Source organism: Tinamus guttatus, unplaced genomic scaffold, assembly GCF_059628265.1.
Source record: "Tinamus guttatus ecotype Peru unplaced genomic scaffold, ASM5962826v1 Tinamus_guttatus_pri_ptg000480l, whole genome shotgun sequence".
NCBI lineage: Eukaryota > Metazoa > Chordata > Aves > Tinamiformes > Tinamidae > Tinamus > Tinamus guttatus.
The window spans coordinates 381,615-399,895 of NW_028289014.1; the positions used below are offsets into that span (position 1 = coordinate 381,615).

The 18,281-nt window shown below is 51.1% G+C and overlaps 1 protein-coding gene across 1 annotated transcript; it reads left to right on the plus strand.

Annotated features, from left to right (window-relative positions):
* The first annotated feature begins 1,600 nt into the window (after positions 1 to 1,600).
* LHFPL7 (LHFPL tetraspan subfamily member 7) lies at positions 1,601 to 16,421 on the plus strand. Its single transcript, XM_088533077.1, has 3 exons — positions 1,601 to 1,807; positions 4,432 to 4,570; positions 16,046 to 16,421. Exons 1-3 carry the CDS (start codon positions 1,601 to 1,603, stop codon positions 16,270 to 16,272), a joined length of 573 nt encoding a protein of 190 aa, XP_088389203.1. The 3' UTR covers positions 16,273 to 16,421.
* The last annotated feature ends 1,860 nt before the right edge of the window (positions 16,422 to 18,281 follow it).

Below are 18,281 nucleotides of genomic sequence, written 5' to 3' on the forward strand. Positions count from 1 at the left end.
AGGACATAGGCTGGCCAACATCAAAGAAGCCAGGCGAAGCCTCCCCCCAACTAAAATATACAAAGAAAAATGAAATTTCCCTAGTTCCTCATCACCCAGTAGTTTTGCCATCTCTCCGTAGTGAGAAAAATAAATAGACAGTATTTTAAAAGATCTAAACAGGATGTGCTGTTTGGGCACAATTGAGAAATCACAAGCCTTTTTGGCAGCTTGGCATCTTTGATAGCTAATTAACCAAAATGAACCTCTAAATTCAATAACAGCATTCAGAAAACATAAGTGTAACAAACCCTGATACTAACTACTTTTTGGCAATGCAAATAATAAAAAAGAAATCTGAATATGGGGCTTAAGAGCCTGATTCTTTTTCTGAAATCAGGATGACAATATATTAGGAGTCAAGGATGCCTTTTCAGAAACACACCCCAACTTAAAAATCGTATATTCTAAACACTGCCATTATCACTGCTAACAGCATTAGAGTTGATTAATGAAACAGAAATAATTAATCGTGACACATCACGTGGCAACGGTTGGGTATTTCTGCAAGACAGGGGTCCCGGGCAAAGCAAATTTTGGCGGTGTTTTGTCCCTCCAAATGCTTTTTCGTGAGGTTATAGGAGCAAAATCACACACGTCTCGCTCCGCAGCAACCTCGGCGCGCACCAGGAGAGGGTGCCAGGCTCCTTGCTCTGAGCCGCCCGATACTGCACCGGTTTTACCGGCGTCGTCCCACACTGAGTCTCAAAGGGTCGGAATTAAGAAGCCACCAAACAATAAGCCCCAAATGTGAAGGGAAAGCTCCTTTTTGCCCCAGAGATCTGCCCTCCCTCTGCTTCGGGGGCAGCAGCACCTGAAGCCACGGGAGGACATGGGGGCTGAACAAGGCATTTCTTGCTAAACCCCGTTTTGATCCTTATTTCAGGACTGCAGGGAGGGACTCCGGCTTCACGGACCTGCACCTGCGCCGCCCAACACAGGGCTCCCACCTGGACAAGCCGTGTCCCATCGGACACGCTGGTGCCTCATTGAGACGGTGTGAGGTGGCCACAGAGCTGCTGGGAGCGACGGAGCGACAGGAATAAATCAGGGAGCAACTTGGGGTGAGGTGGGGAATCAGAACGGGCACTACAAACTCCCAACGTGCAGTAGAAGGAGCCTTTGCGTTTAACAGGAGCAAATCCCAGCCGCCGCCTCGGAACCAAAGTCGCAGCAACCGCTCTGCATTTTTATTCCCTTTGCACTCGCATCTGCCAGTTAAAAAAAATGGAAAAAAGAAAAAAAGAAAAAGAAAGAAAAGAAGCACATTTTAACCTCAAGAGAGGCTAACGCGCTTCCCGAATAACCCGCGCTTCGGGAACACGGGAACACCCGGCGTCCTCGCTGCTCGCGAGCGGCTCCCACCCCCGCCCCGCCCGCGGCGGGTGTCGCGAGCGCGCGCGGCCTCAGCCGCGCCCCGCGGGGAGCGCGCAAGGGAGCGCGCAGGGAGCGCGCGCTGGCCCCGGCGGCCGCCCCGCGCCGCGGCGGATGCGCGGCCGCGGCGCCGGCGCCGCCGATGGCGCGGGGGGCGCGCGGCGGGTCGGCGCGCGGGCCGCGCAGCATGTGCGGCGGCGTGGGCTGCTTCTGGGCGCTGCTGTCCGCGGCGCTCGCGGCCGCCTGCGCCGCCGCCCTCCTCTCGCCCGCCTGGCTCCTGCCGCCCGCCCGCGCCGCCGGCTTCGCCTTCGGCCTCCTGGGCCGCTGCGCCGAGACGCCCCGCGGCTGCGCCGGCCCCGCGCGCTTCGGCGACATCGCCGCGGGCTCCTGGCAGGTGAGCGCTGCGCCCCGGCGTCCCCCTCCGTCCCGCTGCCCTCTCCGCGCGCCGCGGCATCGCCTTGACGTGCCCCGACATCCCTCCGTCCGGCCCCGGGCTCCGCGGCATCCGCCCGACATCTCCCCTCGTCCCTCCGTCCCGCTCGGGCTACCCGGCACCACCCCCGCCCGCCCCCCGCATCCCTCCGACATCTCCCTGGCATCCCCCTGTTTTCGCCCCTGCTCCTCAGCATCCTCCCGGAACGGCACCGTCCTGCCCCGTGTTCCCTGCATCCCCCCCGGCATCCTCCCACATGGTCTCCTAGACCTGCCCTGGTGTCCCCTCGGCATCCCTCCGTCCTGAGCCTCCCTGTCATCTCCCACTCCGTGCTGCCCCCGAGCACCCCCTGCATCCCCCTGTGCTGTCCCCGAGTGTCCCCCTGTGCTCCTCCGCGTGTCCCCACGGCCCTGGGCTGCAGGTGCTGCCGGTGCATCCCTGGGGTGCTCCAGGCTCCGTGCAGGAACCTCCTGGGGCCCTTGGCAGAGCTGCCGGCAGCCCAGGCTGCTCGGATGCGGCCTCGGGGGAGCTCCCGCCCGGTCCTGCGCACTTCACCCTGCTACCAGGGCAATAAATCGGGGCAGAAACAGGGCAGTTTGGGTCTCCCTCACCCCGCACCGGGCTTCACTTTCCGGAGGGACATGGAGCAGCCGGGTGCGGGGCCATCGGGATATCTTGGGCGGGGGCCCCCGGCTTTCCTCTCCCCGTGAATCCCGAGGCTTCTCCCCACCCGGCTGCGGCTGCAGCTTCCCCAACAGCCTGGAACCACTCGGGGTTGCTACGCGGCGCAAATCCCGGCACAAGGGACAAATCCCGGGGGACGGTGTCTGCGCCCGGCACAGCAGGCTCTCGGTTGCTGCATTTCTCCATCTCTCACGAAATCGGGCCAGGCAGCAGGATCCAGGCTGGATCGTCTGCCTAGATGCTGCCCCACTCCTTAAATTGCCCTTAAAGACAAGCAAGCAATTTTGTGCATTGCAAAGCGAAGCACTGCATAAAACCCTGCCGATTTACACAACCACGCGCAAAGACGCTGCCGTTCCCAGGGCTTGGCTTCTGATCAGATGTTTTTGCAAAATGCAACTCAGATAAACATATCCAAGCAATAACAAACTTTAAAGATAAGGAGGAAGCTCAACAGTGACTCATTTAGACATGATCCAGCCGGGCAGAGCCTCGTCCAGCTAATATCCTTTTAAAAAGGCTCTAGACACTGGATCCAGCGTGACACAAAACCTCCAATGGGATAATCTGTGTTTGGCTACCGGAGAAGGGGAGAACCCTGCACCTGCCACCTCTAGTGCCAAGGGGCTGGTTGTCACCAGGGCTGTTCAGTGGGGGATATATAACAAAATACCCCCAAGCTCTGCGCCAAGCAGAGCAGTGGCCTTGGCTCCGCTGTGGGGCACTGGGGTCTCCTTCCTGGAGCGATGGGAAATGGAGCTCTCTGGGCTTTCAGACCAGCCTTCCCATCTTTTTGGTGCAACCGTGGCCACCGGCAAGCCGGGAGAGCAGCAGCTTCACACGTGGGGACCCTGTGAGCAGAGGCCGATGTGGGGTCGGCAGCTCTTCTCGTGGGACGGGGGTGACGGCTGAGGGTGTTGACAGCACACCCGAGGAGGACGCTGACAGCTTGTCCCAAAAGGGCACTGATGGCTCCCCTGGGGCGGACACTGACAACACATCCCATAAGGATGCTGACAATCCGTCCCTTAGGGATGCTGATGGCACATCTGGAGGCAGTGCTGACAGCACATCCCATGGGGGTGTTGCCATCACATCTGGCTGATCCCTCCCTGGGGCCGCTGCTCTTTCGGCTCCCTTTGCCGGTGCTGCCGGAGCCGGGGCCGCGTTTCCCACCCAGACTAACGCAGGCGGGGGGAAGCGCCGAGCTCCGCAAATGATCACTAATGCTGGCTGTGTGTTTGCACTTGGGGGATTATGTTAATCATCCTACAAATGAGGCTTTGCATCATGCCTGGAGGTTAATTAACGTGCCTTTCTTCTCCGAAGAAGCCTCCTGGTCTGCACTTCAGCTCTGCCTCCCTCCCCGATCCGCGGTGCAGCTTCCTGCTGGCCCAGGCACCTTGTCGGGCACATGCAGGGACAGGGTGATGGGTATTGCAGACACATTTGCAACTGCTGAGACACAGAGCATCCTGCAAAACCTCTTTTCGGCAGACACGTCCGTGTAACCCAGCGCCCTATCCTGCACGGAGTTATTTTCTTTCTATGAGGGAGCAGCTGATCCCTCTTTCCCAGCAAATTTGACTCCCTTTCTGGGAGCCAAGCTGCTGCAGTTGTTGCACTGGCTGCATCCCACTTCCCAAAATACTTTTACTTGGGATGCAGTGTCACATCTCCCTCCTTCAAATCCTCCTGCTTGGGGTTCCTCCAGTTATGTATTACATAAATATGTATGTCTACATACACGTATGGACACACAGCAGTTCCCAGGAGGGATCCTCTGCCTTCCTGCAGCACCCAAGCCCCTGTTTTAGGCCGCCGGGCAGCGTTCCCGGAATCCTGCAGCGCGTGCGGCGGGCGGCCGCGCCGCGCGGCGCTGACGGCGGCTCTCGTTGCAGGCGAGCGCGGTGCTGTGCGCGGGCGGCTGCGCCCTGCTGGCCCTGGGCGCCCTGCTGGCCCTCGTCGCCGTCCTGCTGCCCGCCGGAGCCTGCGAGCGGAGAGCGTGCGCCCTGGCCGGCTATGTGCAGGCGGCCGCAGGCAAGTGAGCGGGAGCCGCGGGGACGCGGCGGGCGGGCGGCTTCGTCCCTGCTCCGGGCATGGATCCTGCAGCCCGGATGGTGCGGGGGGTCTCTGCTTGGCTGCTCCCGCACGGAGCCAAGGTCATTCCCGCAGGGCTGTATCCCGGGCACATCCATCCCGGTGAGACACGCGGTGCCTCTGCCAAGCCTAAGTGGGGGTATAGGGAGGGCCACGGGTACCCACGCTGCGCTGCAGCAGGAGGTGATCCCCTGTCCCATTCCCAATGGGAATAAACCTGTTTCCTTGGAGCATCCCTCCTGGCGGGCTCGCTCCAGGGAAATCCCATTCCGCAGCCGCCTGCTGCTAATCCCAGGGGAGCCAACGGGGAACAGATGGATGGAGCTGATCCCTGCGGCTGGAGCTGCTTATCTCTGGGGCTCAGTCAGGGCCCTGGGGACACCAGGGCTCTGTTCCTGGCCCATCTTAGGAAGCCCTTTGTGAGTGACAGCAGCCCCAGCTCTGCATGGCCCATCCTTGCTGTAGCTCCGTTCCCATTTGGCCCCAAATTGCCTGGCAGGAGCTGCAGGATGTGTCCTGGCTGGGAAGCGACAGCCCCTCATCGAGCCCCGTTGCCGACAGCAAGTGACAGGCTTGCAAACTGCTCAGCTGGGCTTGCGCTGCTCCTCTTGCTTCGGAAAGCAATTCCCTGGCATCGCTGTGACAGAATGAGAACAGCCCTAAGGAAAAACGGGGAGAAAAGGGAAAAAAATAGTAATGCAATTCCCTTACTTCACCCCCTCTCAAGCCCCCATTGGGAATTGCCTGCAAACTCCAGCAGTGCTGGCGCTGAGCCCGCAGCCCCCCATCCTGCAGCGCCCAAGGGCAGTTTGTCCAAAAACAACCTTGGGAGCGGGAAGAGGATATTTGGCAGAGGGAAGAGAGGGGAAAAGCAGCATCCATCATCCGGGCATTGAGTTTTATTTAAAGCAACCCCTGGTTAAAAGCAGCATCCGGCCTTTGAGCCCTGAGCACAGGCGACTCCTCTTCCTGCACGGCCATGAGCATCCTGTCCCATCCCTGCTTCTTTAATTTCCTTAATTTCCTAATCACCGCAGCCTGGTTTTCCGGCTTGCTCCCCTGGAGCTGTGCTTCCAGGCTCAGCAGTGCCAGCAATGCTGCTCTTTCATTGCCAGACTGGAAAAGAGCAGTTTTGCTCCATTGAAAGGACCAGGCACGCTCACACCGAGCACGTTTTCCGTGTGAGGTTCCAAACCCGGCAGCCAGCCCAGGGATGCTGCCGGCTCCGGGTGCTCCAGAGGGAATCGGCTTCCCTGGGCCGGGGCAGTTCTGCCTCCATTTGCAGAGTGTGATGCCCACGTTGCACCGTGGCGGGTCCCGCTGCCGCATCATGTCACCCCATTGGCTCCTGCGTCACTTTTTCCCAATGATCCTGTGTTTTTTGGGAGCACCAAAACCTTTGGAATGGGCTGTTTTCTGCCAGCTGCTCTGCAGGCAGCTGCCCTGCTTGAATCACATCCCAGGGCTCCTGTGACCCCTTCCCGTGGGATTATTTCAATCCCCGCTTATCTCCCGCAGTGCCACCCTGCACAGCCCAAGATTACGGAGGGAGCGAAGCAAAACCCCTGGCAATTATCGTCTCAGGGATAAAGGAAAAATCCGGGCACTTACCATCCGGGGGATTCCCTCCCGCAGAAGCTGCTCCGTGTTTCCATAGGTCAAGAGAAAAGTGGCTGCAAAGCTACAGGGGACACGTAAGAGGGAAGAGCAGTGGACACGCCAATGGGAGCAACCTGGACACGGCCCCTGGTTCCCACTGGTGCTGAAAAGAGAGATTTAGATGCAAATCACTTTTTCCCTGCTCCCCCCAATATGCCCATAGACCCAGTAAAAACACAGTTTGCAGAGAAGCTTGGAAATCCTGGGGGGCCGGGTGTCCCCCGCCACCCCCACGCGCTGCTCCCGCAGCCAAGCTGGGTTTTAAGAACCCCATCAGCTGCAAGGCTGCAGACGGTGGCATTTGCATCAGCCAACTTTTAAATTAGCATTCAAATTAGAGGAGACGGGGAGCGCAGCAAGCTGACGAGCTCACGCAGGCCACGTCTGCGCGCGCCGAGCGGCCCCGGTCACCCCGATGCCACGAGGAGAAGGGGCCTGTAAGGAGGGGTGACTCGATCCTGCGCCTCTCTGCAGCCACATCAGGCTGCAGCATGTGTTTTTTCCAGAGGAATGGATTTAGAACAGGGAAATAAATAGAAAAAAAAATCAAACACGAGCTGCTCCTTAGCACCTCAGCTCTCGTTTTCCCACATTTGCTGCTCCACACTCAGGTGTGAACTCAGACAGCGAGAAATCAGAGAAACCTGTGAAATCCAAGCATAGTAATTCACAAGGCTTTGGGCATCTGCAGATAGCTTTTGCTTGCAAAGATACTTGAGTGCTGCTCCTTTACCTCCTCTCAAACGCAACCACCCTCACCAAAAAGCACTAACTCAGGAGAGCTCCGATACATGGCCAGCTGCTTGGGACACAGCGAGGCATTTGGGAAGCAAACGTGATAAAACCCACCCAGTATGAAAGTGCCACGGTCCTGCTGTGCAGGGAGCATTGCTCAGGCTTGCTTTTATAAAGCAATCATTTGATTGAAAACCTGAGGAATCTGAGGTCCTTTTGCTCTCAGAGGTTGAGCTTCTCCTTCACATCAGCCCAACCAAGAACAAGATCCAGACCTGGATGTTCCTCTTCCCGACAGCACCCGAGAAATCACCTGCAACCCCTGGCAGCAGCCTGTTTTACATAATCCATTCCTAAGATTCAGCTCATAAATAATAGTGGGGAAACTGAACGCCAAGCCAAACCGATTAAAGAAAAAACAGCTTGAGAGCACTGCCTTGCAAACAAGAGGCACAGAGCGGCTCAGCAGCGAGTGGCGATTTACTCGCTGGCACGTAAAGCAATTTATTTATCAGTAGCTGAAGTCAAAAGATTATGCAAAACACACAGGAATAAGGAAGCAGAGGATGGGAGGAGTCCGTGTCGCTCCGGGCTCTCCGCCTGCGGAGAGACGCTGCAGTTCGAGCGGGGGAATCGGGGTGATGAACGTGAACACCAGCAATGCCGAGAATCCGACCTACCTTTTTATTAGCCGTAATGAAAAGTCACATCAAATGCTCTGGGACATTGTACAAACTTGATCAGCAAGGAAGTGATACTATAAAGTGCCAAGGGTTACGTGGGGTGACAGCGCTAACACGTGGCAAGACCCAGGGGACCTGCAACAACAGAGTGGGCTTTGGCCAGGGCACAGGATTTGTTCCTGCAGGCTCAGGTTAAGTTGGGTTGAAAACACCTTCATAAGGATGCTTGTCCAAACGGGGTTGCTGTTTTATGTACAGTTTAGGGAAAATTCCTTTGGAAACTTTGGATGTGTCATCCTTCGCTAGTGGTTGTCCTGCATTCCTGGCCTTGTCACCCACTTGAGTCCCCTGTTTTGTCAGCACTTTCCAGTTCTCCCATGTCACGGAGAGGGATCCTCCTCCTCCACAACCAGCTGCACGTTCCTTCCTTGGAAGGAAGGGGTGACCAGCGGGTCAAGGACAAGATGGCCACAGTGCCCTGGAAACCCCAAACCCTTATTATCCAGTTGCCCTGGGATTCCCTTTCCTACATGGAAAAATGCGTGTCGATGCCATAGCAAGAACAAAGGAGCAAACATAGTGGGGTATCACCCTGCCCACAGAGACTTAGCAGGCTGGATTTATTTATTTTTTAAGCATTTCCAGCACTACTATTTTGCTCACGGCAGTGCAAGCAACGAAAATGAGAGCTAAAGGTGCAAGAAGCCCTGGGCACTCAGCAAAATCTCTATAGTTTGATGCATGCTGCAATGGTTTCCCTAAAATCAAAGAAATTGCATGAGATTAACACCCTGAGATCAAGAGCAGCTGCGTTCAGCAAGTGCTGGGTTGGCCAGCCAGCTCCTGCTGGGCTTTGCAGGGTTATTTCCCCCTTCGGATTAATCTCCTTGCCTGCAGGATAAGTTGTTTTCCCAACCTGCCAGCAGAGACAATATTAATAGTTTCTAATTCTTTAACAGCAGCAGAATGAGGCTGAGGTGGCTCAGGCTTTTCCAAGCCTCCAGCTTCCCTTCACAGCCTCCTTCTGTCACTTGGAAGAAAACAGGCACTTTTTGTGCAGGAAACACCCAGCACAAATGGCAAACACAGCCCAAAACACCAGGCTCAAATTTACAGGGTTGTGGCAAAGCAGCAGTATAACAGCCAATATCTGCTTATGGGAGACCGGGAAAATAAGTGTATTTCATGCTATCATGCAATAATTAGAGATATTAAAGAGATAAATTGGCTTCTCCCCATTAAAATGCCATTTTCTAATGGCTTGGGTAGGATGAGCCCTTGATGTGATTGTGCTAATGTCCTTCTCCCAGGTGAATGATAACGAGCGTGCAGTGAAATCATCAGTGCCAGCCAGACCCCTAGCTTAGGTTTGACCCTAATATTTGCCATCGAGGCTCATTTTGGGCCTCCTGGTCCACATCTCCCATCCTCGCTCCATTTCTGCGCATTCCCTTTGCGGAAAGCGGCCCGACCGCTGTGATCTCCAGCCTGGAATTCGCGCTCCCTCCTCAAACGAGGTCCCCGCGTTGCTGATAAAGCACCACAGCACCCGCTTATCTGCCTCCTCTCCCGGAGCGAGGCCGCCAAATCCGACTTCTAATTAACCCGTGGCAAATTAGAATTGTTGCAAGCAAGCTGGCTGACGTGATTTATTTTATTTATTTTTTAAATCCGGGCTGCCTGGTACTCGGTGAGCGCTGGGCTTGCATGCATTGTGCCAGATCACTGTTTGCGCACAAATAAGATGTCATTTTTTCCCCCCTGTTACAAACAGCTTCGCTTTCTGAATTTTTCAAGGAGGAATACACATGGCACTGAGCTGCAGAGGAAGCGATGGACCCAAAATCACTTATATACACAGAAAAAATAGAGGATGTTTCACAGCTGCAGCAGGCAGAGGAGGGTACGGCCTGGATCTGCCTCCAAGACAGCAGCCAGGCCCGCCACAAATTGATGAAAACAGTTATTTAAAGTGTATTTTGAGCATTTGCAAGATTAGGCTTTGGCATGTGAGAATGAAGACATCCAAAACCCAGTGCTCACGCATCTGCTGCATGCGGCCCAAGATGTTCCATTCTGCAGAAATAATCCGTGGCTCACAAATGCCACATCCCACATAGGAATCTGTTCAAAGGTTTGGGGGGAAAAAGGCAAGTCAGCAACTAGTCAGGGCGGGGTCTTATGTCCTGACCAGGCACTTAATTAGAGAATACTTCACTATTTTAATTAGAGAATGTTTAGAGACCATTTACGATAATCAGAAAATGAAATGAGGACACTACATAAATGCTCAGTCTGTGCTTTAGGGAGAAGGGAGGATGTTAGAAGAGTGGTGGAAGGAGCCCAAAGTGCCAATAAAAGCCAGAGATCCTTCCCAGAGAGCCACAGAATAGCATCAGGCATGAAAATGGGAACAGACAGGAAGCATCTGAAAGACAAGAACAACTTGGGAAAAGATGGTATAGGTGAAAAAAACAGAGTAGAGGGGGTTATTTAGAGCTCTGAAGAAAGGTGGCTATTAGTAAAGGGTCTTTGAAAGCCACACGTTTTCAGCACAAGTGCTGCCTGGAAAAAAAATAACTCCATTTCCCTCTGAAGATTATGGATGAATAATGACATTGCCCTGGAATGCAGTTTTGCTGGCAGGGGAAATTCTCACAGCTCTTCACCCTTTGCAACTCACTGGGAGCCGGTGTCCCCTGGAAGGTGCACTGTACAACACTCACTCAGAAGGGCATTAAAAGACAAAAAAACCCACACAATTCCCTTGCTGGAAATGTATTTCAACAAATGCTTCCTCCTTTTTTTTTTTTTTTTGCTTTCCTTGCTAGATACTGTAGAAATTCACATTATTTTGGCACCATTTTGTCCCCCTTTTGATGCCCAGGGAGCCCAGGGTAAAGCTGCTTGGATGCAAACAGGGTGCAAAGCCTTCCAAAAGGTGCTCTGAGGACACCCATGCAGGGGAATTTGTGACAAAACACAGACAAGGAGAGACAGAGCGACAGCCCAGGGCCAGGACAGCCCCACACGCCGGTACCTGAGCGTGAAATCCTGCCGAGAGGCTCCTAGAAGCCAAGCAAACCCCTGGGGCACAGGGTAGTAACGAGGCCTCTGCAATTTGCTATGGAAAAAAAAAAAACAGGCTCTGAATTTATCAGCAAGTCACCCCCTAAATCAAAGCACGGAGAAGAGTCAGGGCAGAACCACCCAGCCTTGCAACCAGGGCTGGAGGCTTTTGGCCACCCCAAATTTAAGCACCTCTGCCACAATTAGGTTAACGAGGTTCACCAGGCTGGCCCTGAGTGATGTTTAACCCTTTGCTTCCTTCACATTTTGGGTGGAAAACAGCTCGTGCATCCTTTGGTTTGGCCACAATGTGGCTGTTCACAGGGCTCCCCTTGCTCCTTTGTTGCAGCCCGGCACGGTTCTGGTTCTGGTTCCGGTGCTGGGCTAATAGGGTTGTGCAGGAGAGAGAAGCAAAGCGGGGACTTGGCCACCGCAGACGCTGCTGCGGGTTCCTCTGCCTGCCCCATTGCAGGCGGCTCCTGGTAGAAATGTGGGAGCAAAACCCGGCCAAGTGACGCCAGCGGCTGCGTTTCCATCCGGGCAGGATTTCATTCCCCCTCTTTAACTCCGTTTGCTTCCCGTAAATAATCCCTGCTAGAGACACGAGCGTTTCTAAGGGCGGGTGGATCGCCCAGCGCGTAACTGCCACGCGCTCCTGAGCCGGCAGCCAAAGCAAACACCTCCCGGCCCCAGCTCCGCTCTTGCCTTCCCGGCTGGGGCTGTTTTCCCTCTTTTGGGGGCTATTTGGAACGCACCACAGAGAGCCACATCCTGCTGAGTCTGAGTCGGCCCCACAGACTCACTCTGCTGATTGCACATAGTGCAAACAGGGAGTGGGAAAAACTGGGATGTTCCTAGTGCATTTTCTCCAGTTCCAAGAACTGGAGATGTCTGTGAGAGCCTCAGTGCTGGCTCTCTTGCAGGGCAGTTTCCCAGACCACATTTCCACGTGGTTTTTCTTCCATGCACGCAAGGATTTTCTTGCATCTCTTTATCCCAGTGACCTGAATTCATTTCACGAACAGGAATATTTCCCTGACCAAGCTCCCGAGTGCACAGAGAAAAGCCGGGTACATCTGTGTGTGCTGCCTCCTGTCCCAGAGAAGGGCACGAGTGGCACGGAGATGACGCGACCTTGGCAGACCCAGGCAACCTGTGCGAGTCCCAGCCAGTGCCCGAGTTCCCAGGGACCAGAAGGGAGAAATGAGGAGAAAGAGGCTGATTTTAATTCTCTGTGTCTGGACAGATTTCCACTGCCGGTGCCTCTCGCCATGGCTGGGGGCTGTAAGTAGTTTGGTTTTTAAGGCGAACGCACCTCCCGCGTGGCGGTTCAGCCCTCCTCGGAGCAGGAGGCCTGCGAGTCAATAAATCCCCGTGCCAGGTGATCCGTAGCGGCGTTCTCCCCGGTATTAATAAAAACAAAGGGATAATACAGCTGTCCTTGGGAGTAGCTGTTGCTTCCAGAGATAAGAGGGTGATTAATGGACAATTTGCTCTTGGCAGAGGTGGCAGCGGAGAGGGGGGGAATGGCTGGCCCGGCCGCAGGCTCCGTCCCCTGCCACCCCCTGCGGCTGCTGGCGCTGCCACCCGGGGCGGTGCAGACCCTCTGTCCCCAGCGCCATGTCCTGCTGTCCCCACTGCTTATCCTTGGCCCGAGCACCTTAACTGAGTTACTCTATCAAGAGATATAAATGCCAATCGTTTGCTTGCTGTGGCATGTGAGTAATCGTGTGATAAAGCTACCACAGGGATATATTAACCTCGCCGAGTAATTCATTAAACCCTTGAAATGCCTTAATGGAGGAGGACACGTGGGCCCGTTTGATGTCAGCAAGGACGGGGACTTGTGCAGCGGTGCCGTCCTGATGCTGCTGCTCAGGTATCCCAGATCCCCTTTTATTTCGCCAGCTGTCGGCTCAGTCCTCCCTCCTTCCCTGGGAGAGCGCGGTCGGAGCCGGCACGGGTAGGTCAAGCCCGAAGAGGAGCAAAGCGTTTGCCTCCTGCGTTTGCATTAGCAGCAGAGCAGTTAAGCGATGGGCACCGCGGGGAGACGCTGGGTTTACCAGGACAGGGTGAGTTTTCATGGATGCTCCTTCGCTGCTGGATAAACCGGAGCACAGGGACAAGGGAACACGGGCACCTCGCAGGCACAGCCCGGCCTCGCCGTGCTGCTCCCCCCGAAAGCGCCAACGCTCAAATAAGTCAGTATTAAAGCATCAGTGTGCTCCTGTGCTTGCTGATCTGCAGAAGTGCGCAACTTACCTAATTTCTCAAAAGTTAAATAGAAAATATGTGCAATTAATGAAGCAACTCAAAAAGAAAATTGTAAAGGCTTCCAATTTAGGGTGCATCCCCATTTCTTCGCTCCCTGGGTCTTGTAAAAGGTTGTGTCAGGCAGTTTACTGCCTCGAGGTCCATCAGGGCTCGTCCCTCCCCTTTGCTGTGCATCTCCCAGCCCCGCAGGCTACGGAAGCCGCTCGTCCTCTGCAGACCCCCGCGCTCCATCATCGCAGCCTGTTCAAGCGCGCGACGCACAACTCTATAACTGTGCGATTAGGCCCATAGATTCCCAGGTCACGGCTATAAATCCTCGCCAGAGCCGCCGCTCGCTGGCGGGAGCAGCAAAGCGTCATCATTCGTCCTGCCGCAGACACCGCGCCGGCCGCGCAGCCTCAAAGGTCAGCGGCGCCGCGTTCCCTCCCGCGGCCCTTAATGAACCTGCAGCCAGTGCAGCGATTACCAAACCCAATTACTTCTGCGCTGGCTTCAGAGCATTGCTCTTGTGCAGCCGGGATGGCCGGATTTCCCTCCCTCCGGGAAGCAAAGCAGGGGATTGAGCTATTTGTGCAGTTGTAGAGATTTCTGAGCCACTCTCAGGCTTTCTGTGCTGCAAGGGCCAGTGTGAACGACTGAGTTGTGCCAGCCGGAATCCAGGGAGGATTTTATGGGTCCTAAAAAGATGTGTACAAACAGAGATGTGCGGACACTCTTCATCTGCATTAGTCATATTTAAACAACCTGTTCCTAACCAGTTTGAGCTAAACCTGGATAAGCTGAAATGCTGCAGGACCATCAGCCAGCCTCTGGCACACGTTGTATTTCCAGCATTTTTGTACGCATGCTTGTATAAACATACCTATATCTTAGGCACTAACTCAGCCTGTGAGCTGTAGTCACATATTTGTGTTTATTTAATCACAGCGTTTGGTGACATTCTACAAACCAGTACATTTTCTCCATCTGATAGCAAAGGGTTTTGACGAGTCCCACAGCTTGCTCTGTAACCATGTTAATACTGAGGCTATTAAATGCTACCCTGTGATTTGCACCATTTAGACAAGCTAGAAAAAGGGAAAAAACAACCCTGGCATCATCTTCCATTTAACTTGGCAACAGTCCGGGATTGATACAAGTTCCTCAAATCACACCAGGACTGAAATGAAGCCAACGGGAATGATTTTTTTACAAAGGAGAGGAGCTAAACAGCAATATGTGAGAAGTGGCTGTATCATTACTGCTCCCTCCAGCTCTTTGTTCGGCTACAAAGGAAGAGAGTGGCTTTTTAAGCCCAAATTGGTGGGTGTCCTTATCCCTGTTCCCTGCTCTCCGTTCCCCTTGGAGGGGATAATTGCTGGGGCTGCTTTCGGGCACCCGCACTGCGTGGGTCTGGTCTGCACTGCAAGTTGTCCTGCTAAAACCGAGGGCACTTAATAGCGGCACCTGCGGCTCCCCCTTTCCGAAATTTCCCTTCCGTAACAGCGGGATTTGCTCTGGTTTTGTTTCCTCTTTGCAAAGTCGCTCTCCCGTGCATTAGGTTTACGCTCAATCGGCGCTTAAAGGGCTGCCTGCTGCTTCGGGGGGCATTTCAGCTTTCAGCAGTTACCCCCAGTAGTTTGGGCGTTGCTGAAGCAGCCCTGGAGGATGGACTCGCATGCGAAAGGCACGGGGGAGGACAAGTGCGCTTTGATCTTAGCATTGCCTTTAGGGGAGCTGGTACCACCTGTGTCCAAAATGCCCAAATGCAGGGAATTAAAAATAAGAACCACCAGCTCGGATGGGTTTTGTGTGAGCGGAAGCGTCCTGGTGAGAGGAGTGAGGAAGCAGAGCTGCCTGCTTTGGTGGGGGAAGCTCTGTCAATAGAAATGCTGCAGAAGGAGATAAAACGGTGGTAACGTGTAACAGGGCTGGCACGTTGCTCCTGCTGGCCCATGATTCAGCCCTGTTTCTTCCGACTCGCTGACACGTCCCCCAGTTCCCAATTAATCCATCAGTCGCAAGTGTCAGGAACGTAACAGACTGATAAATAAGAAAATAATGAAAATAATGCAAATAATGAAAGCTTATTTCCATACTGCTGTCTAAATTAGCAAATGTGGGAAAAAAGACAACGTGAATACGCAGGAGATTAACACTGATGCAAATTATTTTCTTACCTTGTTTACACTCATGGTTGCTTTCTGGCACGATCCAGAACCATGAGCGAAACTAAAGTTTCATCCTTCTGTCTTGTGACAGACAATTGTCCAATTATTTCTGTTTTTTACCTTGAAAACACCAATGGCCTCGGAGAAAGAAGTGGGAATGGGAACAGCCATTTGGGCTGTCGGTGCCGGGGGTTTAGGAGCGCTGTGCGTTGGTGCCCTCTGCACATGCTCCAGGGAACTGCAAACTGCACGAATTTCACAGGCCGAGTGCCTTAAACTTCCACTTCCAGCAGCCTACAAACTCATTATTTTTTTTTTAATGAAAAAAAGATTAATGAGTAGTTACCATTTTAGTGGATACTTTTTAGATTAAGTCTCTCCATTATTATAATAGAAGCAATGTGCACATGCCCTCTACCTGAAAAGCAATTCAGGGAGGCAAATTGCAAATGCAGAGAATAGCATGTAGTGGCTGTTTTATCATCTTAATATTTAATTAAATACTTGCTGGTTATGAATTATCTACCAGTTCGAACATTATAGGTAATTCTAATTACTGCTACTCTTGACTTACTAGCGAGACAGCCCAGATTTGACCCAAATGCTATTCGGGGCGAGCGGGGAGGGGGGCAAAGGGACTGCTTGATACCACAGTGGGACACTGCAGCCCATACGAGGTGATTATGAAAGGGAAGATATTCAGAGACAAATCGTAAGGGCTTCCTAAGCTTTGACTTTCTCCATTAATTTTAATATTAAAAAATCAACATTTTCATCTAAAATAAATATATTTTTTCAAAGAATTAGGTGCTCAATAATAATTTATTTCTTTTCCTCCTCTCTAGTGTTCATAATGGCTTCCGGCCTTTTGGTTTATCCGTTTGGTTTCAACTCTGCTACTGTGAAGAGATTCTGCGAGAATTCAGATATTTACTATGCAGGAGACTGCCAGATCGGCTGGGGCTACATGCTGGCAATTGTTGGGGTCATGTTGTCTGTCTTTTTACCATTCTTTGCAAAATATGCACCAAAAGAGCACATCTCTCCAACTCCAATACCTACTATTCTATAGTATTTTATTATTAAGAACAGAACATCCCTGTCTACAGGCAACGGGCAGAAATTATTATAGCACTTCCATTTAGCTGTGTGGCTGAAGAAAACAAAGGAGATGGGGAGAGAAAGTCAGACACCAAGACCAAAAGTGCTTCGCTAGTCTTCCGTAAGCGTGAGTAGCAAACTGGAATTGAACCACCGTTAATCAGCAGCCTTTCTACTGCTCTAAACATACACGGGCATTAATGCCTTAGACTAAAAAAATAAAAAATCTGTTTATCCTCAATACATCTGTCTACCTCCCAAAGTTTCTTTTGTGTCTCAAAAGCTTAGGTCTTTTAAAAGCCTCGATTCGCTTTTTATATATTATTAAATCTCAAAACTTTTATGAGCCCACTAATCTTAAGACCAGTAATATTTTTGTTATTATTTTGATTAGTGAAAAAAAGCCTGCCAGTAATTGTGGCCTAAGATTAAGCTTGATATCTAAAAAGAATTGTATACAAAAAGCAAAAAGTTTCTTACTCTCTATGCTTGGCTTAATCTATATTACCTGCGTACTGTAAGTTGTAGGCACACTTTTCTAACATTGAGCTGATATTCAAGATACAAAGTTATCTTCATGGCAACTTGCATACATTTTAGAAGACTTTTTGTCAGAGAGGGATCTGACAGTTTCCGAAGGCTCAAAGATGATCAGCTTCGCAAAAGGAAAGAAAGTGGCAAGAATTTGTTTTTATCTATTTCTCTAAAATTCACATAATTTATGTGAAATTTTACAAAATCATTTGAACTATGAGAACTGCAGGTTTTCCTCTTTTGTTGGATGTTTTTTAAGGCTGGAAAAGCAAATACTTTGTTTGAAATACCTATATGCCCATAGGCTCCTTTATAGTGATAATGCAAGTGAAAATGGACTGGATTCCGGTATTTCCACTCCCCTTGAATAGCCCATTATCCCAACTAAAATTAGGAAGTGAAATGCTACTTACCATGAATAAGAATCCGATGGCCGTATTTCCTGGGTATTTGTATGAAATTTGAGAAGTCTAATTTCCACAATAGCATGTGAATTCATTAGTATCAAGGACTGAAATAAGTGCACTTTTGATTGCCTTATGCAAAAGAACCATAGGCTTCTAATCTCACTCCACTCTTACCTTTCACAATCAAAATAAAAAGTAAATTCTAACCTTATTCTCATTTTACTGTATAATCTTTTACTTTCTATTATTTATTAATAAATAACATAGTTTATATTTAATTCAGAGCACTAATTCTCAGTTTTGTGTTTTGGCATAAAACAAGTGATGAAATTTATTATTTTTCACTTAGTTGAGCCCAACTAATTGGTGATTTTTGTAATTAAAAGTGTACATGAAAGGGATGATTGAGAACTGTTGAGGATATATAAGAAAATGCAAAAAGATGGAAAGATAGTTTTATTTTAATACATGTCAAAGAGCTCTACAGTCTTGTTTACATTCCTCCACCTTCTGAACATCAATGGAATGTTATTATTTTCCAAATAATTGTTTGTTGTTACATTTTCATGCACTCCTAAAGTAAATTCCACGCATAAACTTATTATCTTCCATTACTAATCTTCTGAAATACAGATTTCAGAGTAGAAGTACGTACACAGAGTGAGCAAGCTATGTGTTTTTATCCACAATAATTAAGGAATTAAATCTCCCAAACATTTAACAAAATAGGTTGAGGGAATATCTCTAAATGAAAAAGAATAAATTCCAGCCATTTCTTTATAGCAATGTACTTTTTAGTAATGTCTTACAGTTTTTTTTAATGAATGGCTGAGATTGCAAACTTTCATAAAAAAGCCAGAAAAGTGAGGGAAAAAGAAAAAAACAGGTAAAAAGAAAATCATAACTGCAACGTAGAGAGTGAAAGAGATGCAGGCTTTTCTTTCCTAACCAACCTGTGCCTTTACACTAGAACCATTATACAAGACAGGATCAATACAGTAAAAAAAAAAACACCTGAAAATGTTGAATAATGTGTAAA